The sequence below is a fragment of the Maylandia zebra genome, linkage group LG6 (assembly GCF_041146795.1).
Source record: "Maylandia zebra isolate NMK-2024a linkage group LG6, Mzebra_GT3a, whole genome shotgun sequence".
Taxonomy (NCBI): Eukaryota; Metazoa; Chordata; class Actinopteri; order Cichliformes; family Cichlidae; genus Maylandia; species Maylandia zebra.
Genome location: NC_135172.1, coordinates 35,264,164 through 35,284,582, shown reverse-complemented (window position 1 = coordinate 35,284,582; position 20,419 = coordinate 35,264,164). Strand labels below are relative to the sequence as shown.

The following is a 20,419-nucleotide window of genomic DNA, read 5'->3' as shown; positions in this document are numbered from 1 at the left end:
CAGAAGGTTAATAACACTCACCTTCATTCCATTTCCAGAGTGTAACAATCAACCACTTGTGGCACATGCCACCCCAGTAGATCCGCCCCTGATAATCAGGAGGGCTGGAAACTGGTCACAGCTGGGATAAACCTAAGTATTAGTACAGAGGAAATAGAATGACTACAAGTAAATCACCAAAGTTTGATTCTGCTCATCTGGACGTGAAGTTTTCAGTGGGAGAAACGTTTCGTCACTAATCCAAGTGACTTCTTCGGTCTCAGCTGAGTGCAGGTTTCCCCAATCTTATAAACAGTACGCTGCATAACGGCTGAAGGAACAATGGTCTGGGAGGTCAGTTCCTTAATCATTAATATGCAAATTCTTATTTTTCCCTCGTTTCTTCCACTAAAAACGTAAATATGGATAACAAAAAGTGTAGATGAATCTGAGATGGTTTAACAAAAAATAGTCTAAACAATTTGATGAGTCAACATGGAATAGAATTTTTTCATTTTTGTGACTGGGAATTTCACATTGGATTTTTGGATTTATGTGTGTTCAAATATGGGACTTTGCAATCTTTGGACAACCAAGCCCTGCTGGTCAAGCAGAGGACTTAGTTGATTTGAAATACAATTACCCAGCAATGTTAATGACCTTATAGAAATTAACCAAATTAGTTGCAAAATGTTACTTGAGATTTTTCTCTTTAGCTCCACTTCATGACATTTCATGAAGTGTCAAACATTCAAGAATAATGTTTGTGCAAATAAAACTGCCAAAATTAATGAATTCTTTTGGTACTCTGGTGCAAATAAATATAAAACATAAAAAAATATGATTCTTCAAGATTTTGTGACTAAAACACCACAAATGTCCTTTATTTAAAATCATCTTCTTCAGCCCATCTGTTATATGTTGTTTTTAAACATTTTTCATCTTTTCTCTGTGTTTTTGTACAATAGTGTTGTTTTGCTTGGCGTTCCTATGGTGGATTACCACGTGGTTTCTAAGATGTAAAGAATACGTAGGAAGCGTCTTCTTATTTAGTCAAATCACATTTATATAAAACATTTAAATCTAAAAACTGTTTACTTAAAGTTTTAAAAACAAATTTGAGACAAATATACTTAATAATAAAACCTAAAAACAAACTCTAATTCCAGTAGAAAGAAGAGGATTCAGGGGGCAAAAGAACCCACCTGAGTCTTTAGTGAGAGGCTGAAACAGAGTTTTCCCACAAAGGCTTTGAGGAAGAGAGGAGAGATAGCAGTGAGATAACAGTGATCACTTGACTCAGCAGAATGATTGGTGGGGTGAAGTGATTATACACACACAATCATACACACACGCACAGGCACAAAGATAAATTGTGAAATCCAGGTCAATAATCTCAAAGTGGTGCTGCTCTCAGGCACATTTTTGGTCATTATATGGTCCCTGATTATGCTGTATAATTTTTTTATTTAATTTTTTTACCTTTCTCCAGCTGAGGACAGTGTTTTCCATAAGGGTGCGTCTACTTGGCTTCCCATGATGAAAGGGAAAGTAGATTACATGGTCACTGATAGGCATAGGGCCAAGACAAATGTGGTAATTATATTCATTTCCTAAATGATTATTTATGACTCTTTCTGAATCAAATGATCACACACACGTCAAGGTTCAAAATTCAAGGTTGTCTTAACTGTTCATCTACAGGAAATTTGTTTGGTAGCAAGCGTTCACATATTTGAGTGAGCAGCCGTGGGATGTGAAGAGTACATTTTTTAAAGAGAGCACTTCCTGTTCTCAAAAGTCTTTTCTTTGCTTCATTCCATAATGTATCCTGTCCATTTTAAGAACAACAGGATAAACATGAGAAAACAGGACAAAAAGATTCTGCAATTAGATTTTTATCACTAAAACAAGTTTCTGATTTTTTACAGCCTTATTTATTATTTAACCTGTCCTTGTTGACTTGTTGAGCCTCCTGTCATCTGAGGACCTGATTATTCATTAACAAATAAAGATCAGTACAGTGAGAGGAAAAAACTCAAGGAGATTTCACATGAGAGATTTCTATATTTGTATTTGTCCTTCTTTTTGCTATTTCTATGTATCCACCAATTCAGAAATGTTGTAACAAAATTATATGACAGCCACATTGCTTTAGTGAACAGAGCCGTCAGTCAATAAAAATCATGTAAAGACGAATCTATTAATGATGAGGATCTAAATACCCACATTCAAGTACTGACAGGGACTTTAAACACTTGCCTCGAGGCAACAATTTGGATTTACAAATTAACATAACCCCACAAACTGTATGTATTCGGACTGTGGGAGGAACCAGAGTACCCAGAGAGAGAACCCACACGAACACAGGAGAACATGCTCCACACAGAAAAGGTCCCAGCCAGGTGGTGGAGTCGAACTAGGACCTTCTTGCTATGAGGCAACAGTGCTAACCACTGTGCCGTTGTGAAAAGAAAAAAGCAGGTGAAGATGAGTCTATTCATGATGAAGATAAAAATACGCACAAAGCCTATAATGAAGCTAATTGTGTTTGACTGTGGTTATTTCACATCTAATAACAGTCAGAGTGTTAAATACATCCTGAGAGATGTAAACAGGGTTGTAGCACATGACTCTGGAACCCCTCTTTGAGAGCTCTTCTGTCTTTCTTGATCCATAACCATGTCATAGCCATATCTCTCACACGTGTTGCTTTCTGTTCAAGCTGCTATCAGTACAAATGATTGTTATTGTATCAACTCACTTTGTTTCACACCATTTGGAGATGGGACGCTCATGCTTATTCACCATCTGGCTGTTTGGAAATGAAGGATGGTTGCTTTTCATGCCTTTTAGCTGTGATGGCTCATTTTGACATGCGGTCACATCTGGGAATTGGCTTACTGACTGTAAGAACGGCTGCCTGCATAAACCATTCAGTCAACTGTGCTCCTCTCACCTTTATTTTAAAATACATTTGTTAACAGCTAACTTTCCTCAGTTAACTTTTTCCTCATTCTCAGTGCTTATACTAAAAAACATGACTCAAAGTGCATATTAGCAGTCACCTATATATAATTTATTAACATTCCCAGAAGCTGATTATTTTGAGTAAGAAAATGTTAAACAAAACCAAATTTTCATTCTAGGATTGCAACAGGCCTCCTGCTACTGAGGCCTTGGGTATTCAATCCGACTCCTCCCTCCAACTTAGGCCCTTGTGTACATAAATATATGGCTTTTTAAAAAGCTTTCTGTTGATTTTGGACTCTTCTCTGGCAAGCATTTCTCAGAAAAAATAAGGAGGCTGTCATTAACTTAAATATAGCAAAGCAGAAACTGCAACCGACTTAAGAGATACTATGTAATACTATTTATTCCAATAAGAAGTGACAAGAAAGTATCAAAAAATGCAATAAATCAGATTGGGTCAGCCAAGTTTGATGCACAAGTCCTGCTTTCCAAGAAGCCAGTATGACGATGAAAATCAAGTTTTTAAAGCCAGTCACATAAATGCAGATAAACTGAGAAATACATGCATGATGATCAGTGTTAAAGTTCACTTGGCATCATTTGAAATATTATCAGATGAGAATTTGATAAGAGGAACCTGAGGTAAGATTATCAGGTTAAACAATATATACAACGTGCAAATATCGCGTTTCAACTCAGACGCCAAGACTGATAATAATAACATAATAATAATAAGTGTTATAAATGAGCAATTTATGTCTTCCAACAAAGAAACACAGAAAGAGGTCATATATATATATTCTCAGGCTCACACTCATTCGAAATTAAAGATTCAGTACAGACACTAACAAAGTTTTAGGATTTTTAAAACGTTTTTTAAAATGCAGTCATCGTCAGATCAGATTTTTAAAAAATAGAACGTTTTTAACCCAAAAAGTCTCCTCGCTGCATCTTTGACCGACATGTTTCTCTATTCTAGTGTCTGTAAGTGTCTTGCACTTACAAATATGAGAATAATGTTAATAATTTTATAGACTGATATATAATTTGATTTATAAGAATGTTGTCAGATTTGTGTCGCTCTGTAATGAATGAAAGAATGAATGCAGGAGGAAAATATCCTGGCCCATAAAACATTTAACCTCTATTTAAATGGATGCATCAGTATATGGCTTTTCTTTCTGCAGGAACTTGTGTTACCAGCTGTACTTCTTGTCATCCTGAAACCACCGGCTCGCAGTCATGTGAACAAGGCCGTGCACTCGCTTGTGTCTGTAAAGATGGCTTTGTAGGTGAAGGCCTCACCAGCTATGACCCAAAAATCTGCAGTGACTCTTCTTGCTGTAACCGAGGTTACCACTGGTTCGCAGAGAAGGGCTGTGTGAACAATGAGGAGTGTTCCTTCTCAAACTCACCATGCACATCATTTCAGATCTGTTACAACACACTGGGATCATATAAATGTCTGGAGCTTTCCTCCAACACCAGACTGTCCGTCTCTTCCCAATCTGTGCTGATTCCCTGTGGAAACACAGTTTGTCCTTCAGGCATGGACTGCATCAATTCCCAATGTGTGGACCCTGTCAGAACTACATCACATTGAATGATGACTGCCGAAGATATTTTGGATATACACTGTGATCGAGGTAAAAAACTGGGAAGGCTGGTATCGCCTGTTTCTGGACCAAACCAGTGCTCGTATAGTAACATGAGGTGGAGATGAAGTCAGCCGTGGAGGTGTGCAGGTGGATAGCAAATGAGCAACAGCTTTTAACTTTCCACAAGTACTCATTTATTTTAAATATCAAAATTAAAAGTGCTAGCTCTACCACAAGTTACTTGGGAGCACACTAGTCCGCGTACACACGGCGGAATCCATAACAGAGATAGGGGGTTACAACTGTTACAGTATTCCAGAGTGGTGTGTGGAATCAAACAGGTGTGGAACCGATGCGCCTTTGTGGATAACACAACCTCATCCCACATGGTCAGGTGAAATTGTAAATCGCACTGTGTGCAATGTTTGGAGTGGCAGCTGCTGCTACTATCGGTCACAGACCATTCATGTCAAACATATGCAAACTACTATGTCTACAAACTTGTGGAACCACCCACATACCAACTTGCATACTGTGAAGGTAATGTTGGACTTTAAATATGATTAACCTGTTACTGATTCAGTTGGGTTAAAGGCTTCTGAGTGCATGATTATTATTATCGTCAACAAAGGTCAATATAACAGATGCTAGAGTTCCCCAAACCACACCTATTCCACCTACCACAACTTGAGTGGACAACAGCACAGAAGTCGAGGGGAGTGGTCCGTCTGGTTAATGGTAGCAGCATCTACTCTGGCAGCGTGAAGACCTTCCACAGTGGACAGTGGGGCACAGTGTGAGATGCTTTGTGGGACCTGAATGATGCCAACGTGGTGTGCAGACAACTGGGCTGTGGAAGCGCTCGTTCAGCACCACAAAATGCAGCTTTTGGACAGGGCAGCGGACCCATCTGGTTGGACAATGTAAGATGTTTTGGAAATGAATCAAAACTGTGGTCACCATGAAGATGCCCGTGTTGTATGTGAACGAAGTTAAAGTTCGTACAGACTGAAAACTTTAAATAATGCACTTAAAATGTTAAGTTATGATTATGGTTTGTGGAGATACTCATCTTGACCTCATTTGGTATTTTCATTGCTGGAATGTGCAAACATCAAGTTATGACTCTGGCTGACTCTAATTGTTGTACCATATAAATTATTGACTCAAGCTTTGTGGATGTGTCAGTTCAGTTTGAATGTGACCTTCTTTTTCTTCTTAGATTAATAAGTAACTCCTTTGATGTCATATGAATAAGTTCTCTATCTTACCCACTTATATATTTCACCATCAATCACTTCAATTTGTCCTTTGCACACAGAAACAGGCCTATAAATTCCCATCCTTGCTGTGAGCTTAAGAGCTGGATTCTCAGAGTGTCTCCAGGGTAAGTACAGACACATCAGAAGTTATAGATTTTATGCAGAATAAGATGACATACGGGTAATAAGTTTTAAAACATCTCATTGGTCTTTTTCATCTAGTTTGAGTGGTGGATGTGATCAATTATGGGAGCACCTGCTGGACTATTTTTACTCATACTTGTGCATATTTTCACAGGAAGCCCTTCAGGTAAATAATTTCTAGTTAGACATAAACTCACTGTGTGATTCACTGTCTTTTCCTTTTTCAAATACGGATGGGATCTAATTAAGACACTAATGAAATATTTGCTCCAGACAAATTATAACGAAGTCAGGACAGATGTGAGGACAGATGTGCAAATCACAAATATGAACATGTTAATTTTACTCATTTAACTTTGATATGGAAACTACTATCTCTACAAACTTGTGGATCCACCTGCATTGTACTATACATACTGTGCAAGTAATGTTACACTTTAAATATGATGAATCTGTAACCGATTCAGCTGGCTCACTGGTTTCTGAGTGCATCATCATCATCATTATTATTATCATTATTATTATTATTATTATTATTATTATTGTTGTTGTTGTTGTTGTAAACAGAGGCCAACACAGCAGTCGAGGGGGAGGTCCGCCTGGTTAATGGAAACAGCTCCTGCTCTGGCAGGGTTGAGATCTTTCACAGTGGACAGTGGGGGACGGTGTGTGACGATGCCTGGGGCCTGGTGGATGCTCAGGTGGTGTGTAGACAGCTGGGCTGTGGCAGGGTCTTCTCAGCACTAACAAACACACAATTTGGACAGGGCAGCGGACCCATCTGGTTGGATGATGTCGCATGCTCAGGCAACGAATCAAAGCTCTCTGAGTGTCAACACAGAGGGTTTGGATCTCATAACTGTGCCCACTCTGAGGATGCTGGTGTCGTCTGTGAAGGTAAATATGAACAAGTGGAGCTATGAAGAGTGAAATCCAACTTTGTTACATCCTGCCTTTGAGGTAAAACAGTGCTGAGAGGATTTATAGTTGCATAACTGTAGAAAAATTGTCAATCCACATTAAGTACTTTATCCACAGTAATTAAATCTTTTGTCTTTAAGTTATGATTTCTTAGAAACACAGTTCAGATGTCTTTAATAATCTCTTTACAAAAAACAAATTTGTCTAGCATTAAGGTCAGTTTTTATATTTTTGAATAAAATTATGTTTTTATTAGTTATTTGTCCATGCATTACTTAAAACCTTTGTTGAAAACATTCAACAAAAGAGAAGCAAGTGAGTAAGAAAGGGGAAGAACCCCATAACTAGTAGCCCCCACTATACAGGCAAAAATACTGAGCAGGTGCATATCACATGTACCTGAGCTGCTCAGCCATAGAAACCCATGCCAAGAAGCTCCTGTTGCACAGTTTTTGAACAGCTGTTAATGCCAGAGGAGGTCTGGAGCACTGCAGTTATTGAGTCAGCTGAGTGTTGGACATTTTAACATACTATGTGCCTCACAGAGACACTGCTCTGTAACTTTACATAGAATGATTCTTTGTGACTGAGGTGCTGTGGTTCCTAAGAGTTTCCACTTTGCAATAATATCCCTTACAGGCAGAGATGGGCAGATCTGATTACTTTTTTCAAGTAACGAGTAAAGTAAGGGATTACTATTGCAAAAACGGTAATTAGATTACCGTTACTTTCCAGTAGGAACGCTGCGTTACTGCGTTACTAAACCGTGATTTTTTTTGGGAGAATGTCTCATGACAGTGATGTAAGCGAGTGCGATGTTCGTGACAACAGCTGTGTGCAGATCAACAATGGATAATATATCGAGTGCGGGAGAGAGTATGAGCATGTAGCGTTTAAAGCGTGGAAGTACTGACCTTACTTTGAGTTTGATTCCATAAAAAGTGACAAAAACATTAGTGTCCGTTGTGCGTGGGAAGAAAACTTCTTTTTACAGCGAAAAAAACCCTAAACAAGCTCCGAGTGCGCAACGAGGTAATGGGAAATTCACAGAGAAACTCGCGGATTCTTCCACTGACCGCTGCGGTACACCTACACCAGGGCAAAACTTCGCCTGCCCTACTCCTGCTTTACAGGTGAAAATAGAACAACAGGACCGCTGAGTCTTTGACTTTATTTATGTTCTGCTGTGTTTTACTTGCATCTATTTGAAAGAGTGAGTGTAAACACAAAAAATATTTTATTTTATGTGCTGGAATGTGCAGAAAATAGGTTTAAATGTTAAACAAATTTCTTCAAGTCACAGAATGTTGCATATAATTAATTGTTGCTTGATGCATAAAGTTAAAAGATTAAAACTAATAAAAAAAGTTTTAAAAAGAGACTTTTCCATTTGATTACATTTTGTATGATGGATTATGCAGAAAAAGTAGAATTGGGCTGAAAGATCTATCACTTTATTACCTATTCAGGTTGTAAATTGTGATTATAAAAAGTAACTAAGTAACTAAGTAACTAAGTAATTAATTACTTTTGAAAATGAGTAATCAGTAAAGTAACGGGATTACTTTTTTGGGGAAGTAATCAGTAATTAGTTACTGATTACTTTTTTCAAGTAACTTCACCAACACTGCTTACAGGTGATCCTGGAATATCTAAGAAGCAAGAAATTTCATGAACTGACATGTTGTAGTGGTGTCATCTTTTACAGCACCACCAGAGGTAGCAAGAGTACAGAAAATCTGTACTTAAGTAGAAGTACAGATACTACTATTGAAAAATATTCCAGTAAAATTCGACCGTGTTCCTTCTTTTGGTTTTCTATTAGCTGCTTCATCAGTGAGGCTGGTCAATGGTGAGAACCGCTGCTCTGGCAGAGTGGAGATCTTCAATGATGGACAGTGGGGCACAGTGTGTGATGATTCTTGGGACCTGAATGATGCCAAAGTGGTGTGCAGACAGCTGGGCTGTGGAAGCGCTCGTTCAGCGCTACAAAGTGCAGCTTTTGGACAGGGCAGCGGACCCATCTGGCTGGACAATGTAGCATGTTTTGGAAATGAACCATCAATAACTGACTGCAGACACAAAGGGCTTGGAGTCCACAACTGTGGTCATAATGAAGATGCCAGCATCATCTGTGATGGTAAATTTTATGCATATTTCAGGTACCTTCCACTTCTTACTGTTGACATCTAACCGATGAGAAAACTATTCTCATTTGTTGTTTTAATTCACCATTTAAATATAAAGTTGCTGTGCAGCACATGGAGTCAAATGCAAAGTAAGTAGCATGTATGTGTTCAGAGCATGACTTGAGTTTGATTCCCAGTAAGAAAACAATAATGTTGAGATGTATAAACAAGAGCTTATCCTCATTAATGTTGATAGAAATGCAGACCAAGTTTGTCTTTTGAGTTGACATTTTTCGTTCAGTCCAACCAGGAATCAACAGTACTGTTTTTCCAACAACACCAAGGCCGCAGAACTTCACCACCACACATGTGCCTGCTAACATCACTACCACAACACCAGTGGGCAACAGCACAGCAGTCGAGGGGGAGGTCCGCCTGGTTAATGGAAACAGCTCCTGCTCTGGCAGGGTGGAGATCTTCCACAGTGGACAGTGGGGGACGGTGTGTGATGATGCCTGGGGCCTGGTGGATGCTCAGGTGGTGTGTAGACAGCTGGGCTGTGGCAGGGTCTTCTCAGCACTAACAAACGCACAATTTGGACAGGGCAGCGGACCCATCTGGTTGGATGATGTCGCATGCTCAGGCAACGAATCAAAGCTCTCTGAGTGTCAACACAGAGGGTTTGGATCTCATAACTGTGCCCACTCTGAGGATGCTGGTGTCGTCTGTGAAGGTAAATATGAACAAGTGGAGCTATAAAGAGTGAAATCCAACTTTGTTACTCCCTGCCTTTGAGATAAAACAGTGCTGAGAGGATTTATAGTTGCGTAACTGTAGAAAAATTGTCAATCCACATTAAGTACTTTATCCACAGTAATTAAATCTTTTGTCTTTAAGTTATGATTTCTTAGAAACATAGTTCAGATGTCTTTAATAATGTCTTTACAATTAAAAATTTGTCTAGCATTAAGGTCAGTTTTTATGTTTTTGAATAAAATTCAGTTTTTATTGGTTATTTGTCCATGCATTACCTTAAACCTTTGTTGAAAACATTCAACAAAGGAGAAGCAAGTGAGTAAGAAAGGGGAAGAACCCCATAACTAGTAACCCCCACTATACAGGCAAAAATACTGGGCAGGTGCCCAGATCTACAGGAGCTGCTCAGCCATAGAAGCCCATGCCAAGAAGCTCCTGTTGCACAGTTTTTGCACAGCTGTTAATGCCAGAGGAGGTCTGGAGCACTGCAGTTATTGAGTCAGCTGAGTGTTGGACATTTTAACATACTATGTGCCTCACAGAGACACTGCTCTGTAACTTTACATAGAATGATTCTTTGTGACTGAGCTGCTGTGGTTCCTAAGAGTTTCCACTTTGCAATAATATCACTTACAGGTGATCCTGGAATATCTAAGAAGCAAGAGGTTTCATGTACTGACATGTTGTAGTGGTGTCATCTTTTACAGCACCACCAGAGGTAGCAAGAGTACAGAAATTCTGTACTTAAGTAGAAGTACAGATACTACTATTGAAAAATACTCCAATAAAATTTACAGTGTTCCTTCTTTTGGTTTTCTATTAGCTGCTTCAACAGTGAGGCTGGTCAATGGTGAGAACCGCTGCTCTGGCAGAGTGGAGATCTTCAATGATGGACAGTGGGGCACAGTGTGTGATGATTCCTGGGACCTGAATGATGCCAATGTGGTGTGCAGACAGCTGGGCTGTGGAAGCGCTTATTCAGCACTACAAAATGCAGCTTTTGGACTGGGCAGCGGACCCATCTGGTTGGATGATGTAGCATGTTTTGGAAATGAATCATCAATAACTGACTGCAGACACAACGGGTTTGGAGTCCACAACTGTCGTCATTATGACGATGCCAGCATCATCTGTGACGGTAAATTTTATTCATATTTCAGGAATGCTCCCCTTCTTACTGCTGACATCTAACTGATGAGAAAACTATTCTCATTTGTTGTTTTTAATTCAACTTTTAAATATAAAGTTGTTGTGCAGCACATGGAGTCAAATGCAAAGTAAAAGATGAGTCTGTGCTCAGAGCCTGAATTGAGTTTGATTCCCAGTAAGAAAACAATAATATTGAGATGTACTAACGAGAGCTAATACTCATTAATGCTGATGGAAGTGCAGACCAAGTTTGTCTTTTGAGTTCACAGACACTTTTCTTTCAGTCCAACCAGGAATCAACAGCACTGGAGTCGAGGGCGAGGTTCGCCTGGTTAATAGAAACAGCTCCTGCTCTGGCAGGGTGGAGATCTTCCACAGTGGACAGTGGGGGACGGTGTGTGACAATAACTGGGGCCTGGTGGATGCTCAGGTGGTGTGTAAACAGCTGGGCTGTGGCAGGGTCATCTCAGCACCAACAAATGCACAATTTGGACAGGGCAGCGGACCCATCTGGTTGGACGATGTCACATGCATAGGCACCGAATCAAAGATCTCTGAGTGCCGCCATGGAGGGTTTGGATCTCATGACTGTGGTCACTCTGAGGATGCTGGTGTCGTCTGTGAAGGTAAATATGAACACGTGGAGCTAAAGAAAAATCCAACTTTATTACTGCCTGCCTTTGAGATAAGATTTAACTAAGATGACTTGTAGTTACATACTTTATCCACACAGCGATTTTTTCTCATAGTCATGAATTAAGAGAACATTTTAAATTAAAGATAAACTTACTATGACAATATTTCCATGAATCCACAGACACTGCCCCAAGAACTATTTAATTAGCAACAAATTATAAATAACTTCTAAATAAAAAGTTGTCACCTGTCAACCATTGCAAGACAGAGGACGAAGCTGATTATGTTGTTTTCATATTGTTCTAATAAGTCCACCTTTGACCTTTCTGAAGTACCTCCCATAGACAGTGTTCCTTCTCTTGGTTTTCCATTAGCTGCTGTATCAGTGAGGCTGGTCAACGGTGAGAACCGCTGCTCTGGCAGAGTGGAGGTCTTCATTGATGGACATTGGGGCACAGTGTGTCATGGTTCCTGGGACCGGAATGATGCCAACGTGGTGTGCAGACAGCTGGGCTGTGGCAGGGTCCTCGGATCACCACCACACGCATATTATGGAGAGGGCAGGGGACTCATCTGGTTGGATGATGTAGGTTGTTTTGGAAATGAATCATCAATAACTGACTGCAGACACAACGGACTTGGAATCCACGATTGTCTTCACCGTCATGATGCCAATGCTATATGTGAAAGTAAGTTAAAGTTCTCAAATATTGTTGAAATAATACACTTACAATGTTATACTATGATGATGGTTTGTGCAGGTACTCATCTTGGCTTCATTTGGTATTTTCTGTTTCATCTACTTTTATTTTTTATTAGTGACCTCATGTCTTTTTCTTTAGTCCGGCAGCCTCCACTCCAGCCTTCACAATTAATTTGTGGCCATGGTGAAATCCAAGTAGGTCTGCATATGGGCAACATGTCATCCTCCGGTTTGAACTCATTCTCGGGCAACCTGGCTTCCAGCAACTGTTCCTGGGTCAGAGTCCATGATGATATTATTTGGTATGAAGTGGAGGCTCGGGAAGGTGCCTGTGGGAATCTCCTGGAGGTGAAGACTTTTGTTTCTTTCTGTCGTTTAACTAGCCCAACAAAACACACTGCTGTCATAATTTGGAACAAATAGTGATTATCTTTAAGCCGAGTAGGTTCTGATCATTGCAGAGTGATATTTACCCGATGATCTCATAATTGTGTCAGCTGTAGCACATGCTCTTCCATTTTGTCTTCAGATCAACTCTTTTATGTAGACCTCATACACAATCTGTTCTGTGTACAAACATAGTGCATCAAGTCAGTGAACTGCTATGCCTTTTTGAATCTGTTCATGATTGCTGTACTTAAGACTGTGTTGTTGGCCAGAAAATGTTTGTTTGTTTTTTTTTATCCAAGGAGAAAAAAGTGAGCAACAGCAGTCAGAGACTAAGAATTCACAGTCTCAAACCGTGTGGACATGTCTCTGGTGATTAGACTTTCTCTAGGTGACATGATTTATGAACTGACTGAAAATGTCATCATTTGTCTTTCAGATCAACAGCACACATGTCATCTACTCCAACACTTTATTCATCTACCCACTGGATAATTTGTCTTTCATTCTTCCTTTGAGTCTTCCCTTCTCCTGTGCTTATCCCCTGCACACAGATACCAGTCTGAATGTAGCTATCGTGCCACACAAGTAAGTTCTTCTAATTTAACTGCAGCATCACTTAGTATATGTAGCTCTACAATGCAAGGCTTTTATGTGCATAATTGTATAGTTATCACCCCACTTTTTCAATTATTCTGTTACCAAACTGTGGTAAGATCTTGATTACATTGTGTGTTTCTTTTAAACGTTCATGGTAGAGTAAACACGCATTGCTGTAAGCTGTTTGCAATTTGACATGACCACTCCAGTTAAAACATGGCTGCCTAGTTATAGTTTAAAGATATGCTTTGTAATTACGCATTGCAGAATTTATCTGTTTATCTATTAGAATTTTTTTAGTCCCACACTAACTTCCTCAAGCAGCTGTGCCTTTTCTTTTTCAACTGTCAATGTGAATAAAATTTTTATTGATATTGCTTCACTACAATACTGACCTCTTTGGGTCAGAACATTTTAATTGTTGATAGGATTTTAGTAATGCAATTTTTTAAATTGTGTTTAAACAAAGGTACAAGAACTCTTGAAACCCTGGACTTTTTAGTCTTTAATTTGAATGCCTGTAAATAAGAAGTTAGTCTTCTCTATAAGGTCATTAAGATATGATGGGGCCTCATTATTTAAGACCTTGTATGTGAGGAGCAGGATTTTGAAATAGAAGAAAACAATCCTACGTATTTTTTTAATATGTGCACTGAAGAATATGTCCTGGTGAAAAATCACTCCAAGGTTCCTCACAGTGTTATTGGAGGCTAAGGTAATGCCATCCAGAATAACAATCTGGTTATATACTATATTTCTCAGATTTTCAGGGCTGAGTACAATAACCTCAGTTTTACCTGAATTTAGAAGCAGAAAATTGGAGGTCATCTGGGATTTATGTCTTTAAGACATTCCTGCAGTTGAACTAATTTGTGTGTTATCTGCATAGCAGTGAAAATGTATGCAATGCCTTCTGCTCATACTGCCTAAGGGAAGCATGTATAATGTAAACAGAATTGGTCCTAGCACTGAACCTTGTGGAACTCCATAATTAACCTCATTGTGTGAGGAAGACTCTCCATTTACATGAAAAAACTGGAGTCTATTAGATAGATATGATACAAACCACTGCAGCGCAGTACCTGTAATACCTACAGCATGTTCTAATCACTCTAATAGAATAGTATGGTTGACAGTATCAAACGCTGCACTGAGGTCTAGCAGGACAAGCACAGAGATGAGTCCACTGTCAGAAGCCATAAGAAGATCATTTGTAACCTTCACTAAAGCTGTTTCTGTGCTGTGATGATCTCTAAAACCTGGCTGAAACTCTTCAAATAAGCCATTCCTTATTCTATTAATGGCAGGACTTCTTTGAGCAGTCTTGCAGGAATGGGGTCTACAAGACACGTTGGAGGAAAAGACTAAAAAAATATCAATGGTACTGAAAGTAGCTGTACATAACGTTACATCTGTGAGATGATTATGAGCAATCTTTTCTCTAATGGTTATAATTTTATTTGTGAAGAAGTTAATGAAATCATTAGTAGTTAAAGGCATGGTTGGCTCAACAGTGCTCTGACTTTTTGTCAGCCTGGCTACGACTCATCTGCTTTAGGCTAGAAACTCTGTTTTTTACAGGAGCTACAGTATCCAGAGTCGTACGTAGTGAGGAGGTAAAATTATTAACAAGATAATCGACCTCTGTTGACATAGCATTCAGGTAGCCGCTCTGCTCTGTGTTGGCACAGGGCGTTGAAGATGATAACAGTGGGTGGATTATATTCTTAAATTCAGTTACAGCACTTTCAGACAAGAGAGACATCTAATCCCTGATGCTGTGTAATCAATTATTGTAAATGTAAATGTTATCAGGAAATGATCAGACAGGAGAGGGTTTTCAGGATACACTGATAAATGTTCAGTTTCTATGCCATATGTTAAAACAAGATCTAGAGTGTGATTAAAGTGGTGGGTGGGTTCTTTTTCATTTTTTGAGAGAAGTCAATTGAGTCTAATAACAGATTAAATGCTGTGTTGAGGCTGTCATTTTTAGCATCTAAATGGATGTTAAAATCACTCACAATAATGGTTTTATCTGAGCTGAGAACTAAATCAGATAAAAACTCTGTGTGAGGCCCAGGTGGACAATAGATGATAACAAGTAAGACTGGTTTCTGAGTTTTACAGCTGGGGTGGACAAGGTTAAGCATCAGGCTTTCAAATGAATTAAAGGTCTGTCTTGGTCTTTGGTTAATTAATAGGCTGGTGTGAAAAATTGCTGCCACACCGCCCCCTCGGCCTGTGCTTTGAGGTTTCTGATAGTTAGTATGACTCGGGGAGTTGATGCATTTAAGCTAACATAATCATCCTGCTGCAACCAGGTTTCTGTAAGGCAGAGTAAATCGATTTGTTGATCAATTATGAAATTATATGCTAAAATTAGAGAGACTCAATGTTTAATATTCCACATTTCACTTGTTTCTCTTCTTTGTGTTTTTTATGTCTGGGGTTTGGGGAAGATAATGGGAGGAGAGAAGCTGCATAGCAAAATGGGTATGGTTCGGATCTAGCCCACACAATGTGCTTACACATGGCCCACATACTGCAAAGAATGACGGCCCTTTGCTGGCCCATGTGTGGATTACCTCTGACAAACCTGGTCTGGGCCACCAAAGGGCTGTCATTCTTTGCGGTATGTGGGCTATATGTAAGTTGTGTGCAGCCACGGGCCAGTTGCAGACACACTGCTGGCCTAGAACAGTTTCAGCTTTGGCCCCAGATGTCAGCCAAATGTGTACCTTAATTAAGCCATGTAATAACAACATGCATAATAGTGCAAAAGTAACATGACAAAACTCTGTTCAGACAGCGAATGGACTGATTATTATATAGCATTTTTCAACTCTCCCAGATTACTCAAAGTGCTCTATACAACATGCCACATTCACCCAACCACACACTTCCTCTTAATTGAGTGCTTTCTAACTACATTCATACACATTCACACTCTTGACATGCAGACTGGAGAAGCCAGGGATCGAATTACTAACCTTCCGATCAATAGGTGACCTGCTCTACCGCCTGAGCTACAGCCACGCACTGGCAAAGATGAGTAAACTGTTACTAGGTTTTGGATAAAGTGTAAACTCACAAACCTGTCAAACCTCCATTTAAAACGTTGGCTACCATAGCAGTATAGTATTGCAACATGGAATTTGGGTCTTCTAACGAAAATAGTAAAATAGGAACATAAAGAGTGCGTCATTGCCAGACCTGGCCCACATCTTGTTGACATACTCCCTGCCATAACACCTGATGCTGGATCCCGGCCAGACCTGTTTGCTATGTGGGAAGACTGCAACTTCTGGTCTCAACTCTAGATAGTGACATTTTGGGGTGTTTACCGGTAATACATTTGGCCAGATTTCTAGAAATGAGAGCTGCTCCATCTAAAGTGGGATGGATTACATCTCTCCTAACAAGACCAAAAAGTTTCCCAATTATTTGTAAAGCCCACATCGGTTTTTTGGACACCACTCAGACAGACAGCAATTTAAGGAGAATATGCGGCTAAACATGTCACTCCTGGTCTGATTGGGAGAAAACTAGAGCCCGACACTGTTTTGGCAAAGTTACTCACCGATTCAATTAATTTATTTTAATGACTTCTGATTGATATAACCGGGGATCATTACTGCCAACTTGAATTAGAGGATTTCATTAAAGAAAAACATAAATATCTAGAACTTTTCAGAGTTCATAATTCTCAACAAGCTAATAAAACAATAAATAAACAAAGCTTACTTTCCAGTCAGAGAAGGGAGATTTGTCAGTTAACACAACAAGAACACATTTACTTGAATAAACTTCTATTGTAAAATTTAGATCAGCTGTATGGTCTGTTATTTAAACAATTCTTTTTCACTATTACTAAGCACACAAAGCACTTTTACACTACAAGCCAAATTAATTTGTTCAAGTACTTGAGTCTATGCACTTGAAGCACTTTTTATCGGCACATGCTCACATACACACATCTCCAACATATGGTCTGGAAGAGCTGGGGATTGAACCATCAGACTTCTGATTTAGAGATGTCCACTCCGGAGCACAGTGGGCATAAAGACATAAAGTGAAAACAAAGCAAACAAACTGAAGGCCTCCACTTACACAAACCAGGAAAAAGACAGAATAGCAGCAAGTAGTGTCTGAGAGATCATTGCATTATATAATTTTCTTTCCTTTTTTTCAGGTTGTCTGGAGGCATTTCAGGCTCAAGTCCGAAAGCTCGAGCCTTCATGTCTCTATTCCTCAACTCCGACTACACTGAGTCTTATCCACCAGGCCAAGTCTTCCTCCCAGTGGGTTCACCTCTGTACGTGGGCGTCTCTGTGGAGGACACAGATCCAGTTTTGGCAGCTGTTCTGGAGGACTGCTACGCCACTCACTCACCAAACCCTGATGATCCCACACAATATCCTCTCATCCAGAACAAGTATGTGCATCTCTCCAACCTCACCAATGCTTTGTGAGATACAGTGAATTGTGTGGACCCTGCTGATCTCCTCCCTCCTGTCTCACAGGTGTCCCACTAACCGCCTAAAGGTGTCAATAGTTGAAAGCGGCTCGTCCCTCCGAGCTCGTTTCTCTGCTCTGCTCTTCCTGCTCCAGGGTCAATACAGAGACATATATCTTCACTGCAGCCTCAGCCTGTGCAAAAAGGGGACCTCCAGCTGTGTAGCAGTGAGTTCCACATTTCACTTTAGCACTACTCCATAATCCAAAATGGTTTCTCTGGTTTTAATCCTATATCTTTATTCTCATCGCCTCTCTCCTTGTAGTCATGCACAAGTAGGACACGCCGCTCTGTTTCCAACTCAGCTTCTATGAATCCCATCACCATTGGACCGATCACTTGTGAGTATGAATACAAATTTAGATTCAATACTAATGTTTAATGATCGGTCTCAAATCAATAACCACCATTTCTTCTTTTTCTATTAGGGAATAAGTCACCTGCATGAACTCATAATATCCAAGTATATCGCAAGGACATTCTATGAGGGCATATTCATTTTTTTAAATCCTTTTTTCAAATTCATTAAATATTCATATTTAAATAATAAATATTAATGCTGTGATATTGTACAATTTAATCAATAATAAAAATCAAGATGCATGTACTTTCTTTTGTATTTGTTTTTGTTTTCTTATTTGTATAAAAAATTGTTTGAATTATTGAACTATTATTATTACTATGTTCACAACTATTTTTCTTTATTACTGGGACTAAGACCATCTGTTTCAAAAAACACTGGGCTCCTCTCTGGGTCTAATAACCAAACCAGTTATAAAGTTTCACAGCATAAAAGGTGAAAAATATGATGAAAAACAACTGCTTGATAATCTGTCATTAAATGTAGTATGTGTCTCAATGGAGGATTTGAATGACTTTGGTTAACTGATAACTTTTCCTCTGGCGTCACCATGAGGCTGTCATTTGTACTACATGATGAAATTCAGGTCCGTAAGGTTTTGGTCAATGACTGTTTCAGTGATCCTCTGTACACTACAAGAGTGAATTTTCTAGATGTGAGTGAAGTGCAGATTCCAGCTTGAATTCAAGAGATTTTTACAAAAGTACCTCATTAACATCTTGACTTAAAAACATATATACCTATGAGCAAGATAACAAAGAGTTCACGAGTAGTCAAATAAAGAAGGAGTATGATCCAGAGTATACCACATCACCAGGTAATGTCATGGCCTTAGCATGTATGGTTAAGAATAGAAACAAGTTACTAGTGTTTAGTGATTATGTGACTCCTGGTGACGTGTACACCACTGTACTTTCTGCTCAGATTAAGCAAAATACTGCAAGAATTTCTCAAGGCAACGAAATAGGATATTCTTCAATAGACACGTCAGTCACCTGATCTGAAACCTAGTAGACCATGGTTTACATTTACCGAAGAAAGCCTGAAGCATTTGGTGATGTCAATGGGTTCTAAACTACAGGCAGTGATTGACAGCCTGTAGGCAAGGATCCTCTTGCATAATTAAAGTTATGTTGGTTTTTCCGGTTAATTTTGAAGTCAAAGCAAATCTTAGCAAAATCCAGACAGATAAGTTATAAAAGACTCACCCACTACACCCAACACCATTTTTACACAGGGCTCTAAACATACTTTTTGTTTGGCCGTTTTTACCGTGGAAGTCTGTGGGGACTGATTTGTTTTTCAAGCCATCCTGAAGTTACTCCAGGAACTACAATTTTTGGCATTTCCGTGTTGGCTCAATTTTTAGCCCTCGATTACAATGCAAAACAGTTATCAGATAATAGCTAGACCAAGTATTCATGCAGTGACAATGTTCATGAGATATCACCTTCATACCGATACAGTACTAACACTAGAACTGTGCTTACTGTTTTAACAGTGCTGAACTAGTCACTTACTTGCCAGTTTGATGTCACCCAGTTGTTAGTATGATCCTATTCTATCCTATCCTACACAACAGGACCATCCTATAGTATGGTCCTATTGCAAACACTCGAGGTGAGCATTTTTGCCACTTCCAACTTAGTGATTTGAAAGTGGATATGATGAGTGATGTGTGGGTGAGTACTGTGAAAATACACACCCAGGGAGCCGATCTTGTATAATCCTGTCAGACTTTTTGAGTGACCATCATTTGCAATTCAAACAGACTTAATTTTAAGTTCAGTATGACTGGAAAGTATCAATTAAGCTCATAAACTCATTGGGAAAGTGTTTACTGAGGTCACAGATTAAGTGAGCCCTGGACCATTTTCCCATGTTTTCTATACAAGTCTTTCTGAAACCACATGAGTCGCCCCCTGGTGGTATTAAAAAGAAGGCAAAGGTTAGCACACTTTCACCTTGGCTTGGCTTTTCAGATCTGGAAGTTATGTCCGTCTTTCATGCTATTGTGTAGGCACCAAAGTAAAAATCCCTGAATTACGCCCTGCTGTTGCTACACTGGATGTCTCCAACAAAACACTAGATTTGTGTTCAGTGAGTCATTTACCCTCACTTATTTTATTTTCACGTATTTTATTGTAGATATGGCTATCACAGTGGTGGACGTTAAGTGATGTGATAAATGTTGTGGCTGAAGGTCACAGGATACCCTCGAGATCTGCTCTCTAGGAAACTAATAATAATGGTTAATGTTTTCAGGGGCGTGTCTCCGAGTTTACTTTTTGATTGACGGGTC

General features: G+C 39.3%; 1 protein-coding gene across 1 annotated transcript in view; it reads left to right on the top strand.

Moving 5' to 3' along the window:
• The window catches only part of LOC101474790 (scavenger receptor cysteine-rich domain-containing protein DMBT1), a 32,011-nt gene extending 19,214 nt beyond the window's left edge, over nt 1–12,797 (top strand). The window contains exons 19-26 of the mRNA XM_076885396.1: nt 6,524–6,853; nt 8,703–9,017; nt 9,317–9,758; nt 10,602–10,900; nt 11,196–11,537; nt 11,922–12,236; nt 12,390–12,598; nt 12,780–12,797. Of these exons, the coding sequence (XP_076741511.1) occupies nt 6,524–6,853; nt 8,703–9,017; nt 9,317–9,758; nt 10,602–10,900; nt 11,196–11,537; nt 11,922–12,236; nt 12,390–12,598; nt 12,780–12,797 (2,270 nt within the window). The remainder of the gene's footprint in view (nt 1–6,523; nt 6,854–8,702; nt 9,018–9,316; nt 9,759–10,601; nt 10,901–11,195; nt 11,538–11,921; nt 12,237–12,389; nt 12,599–12,779) is intronic.
• Nucleotides 12,798–20,419: the final 7,622 nt, after the last annotated feature.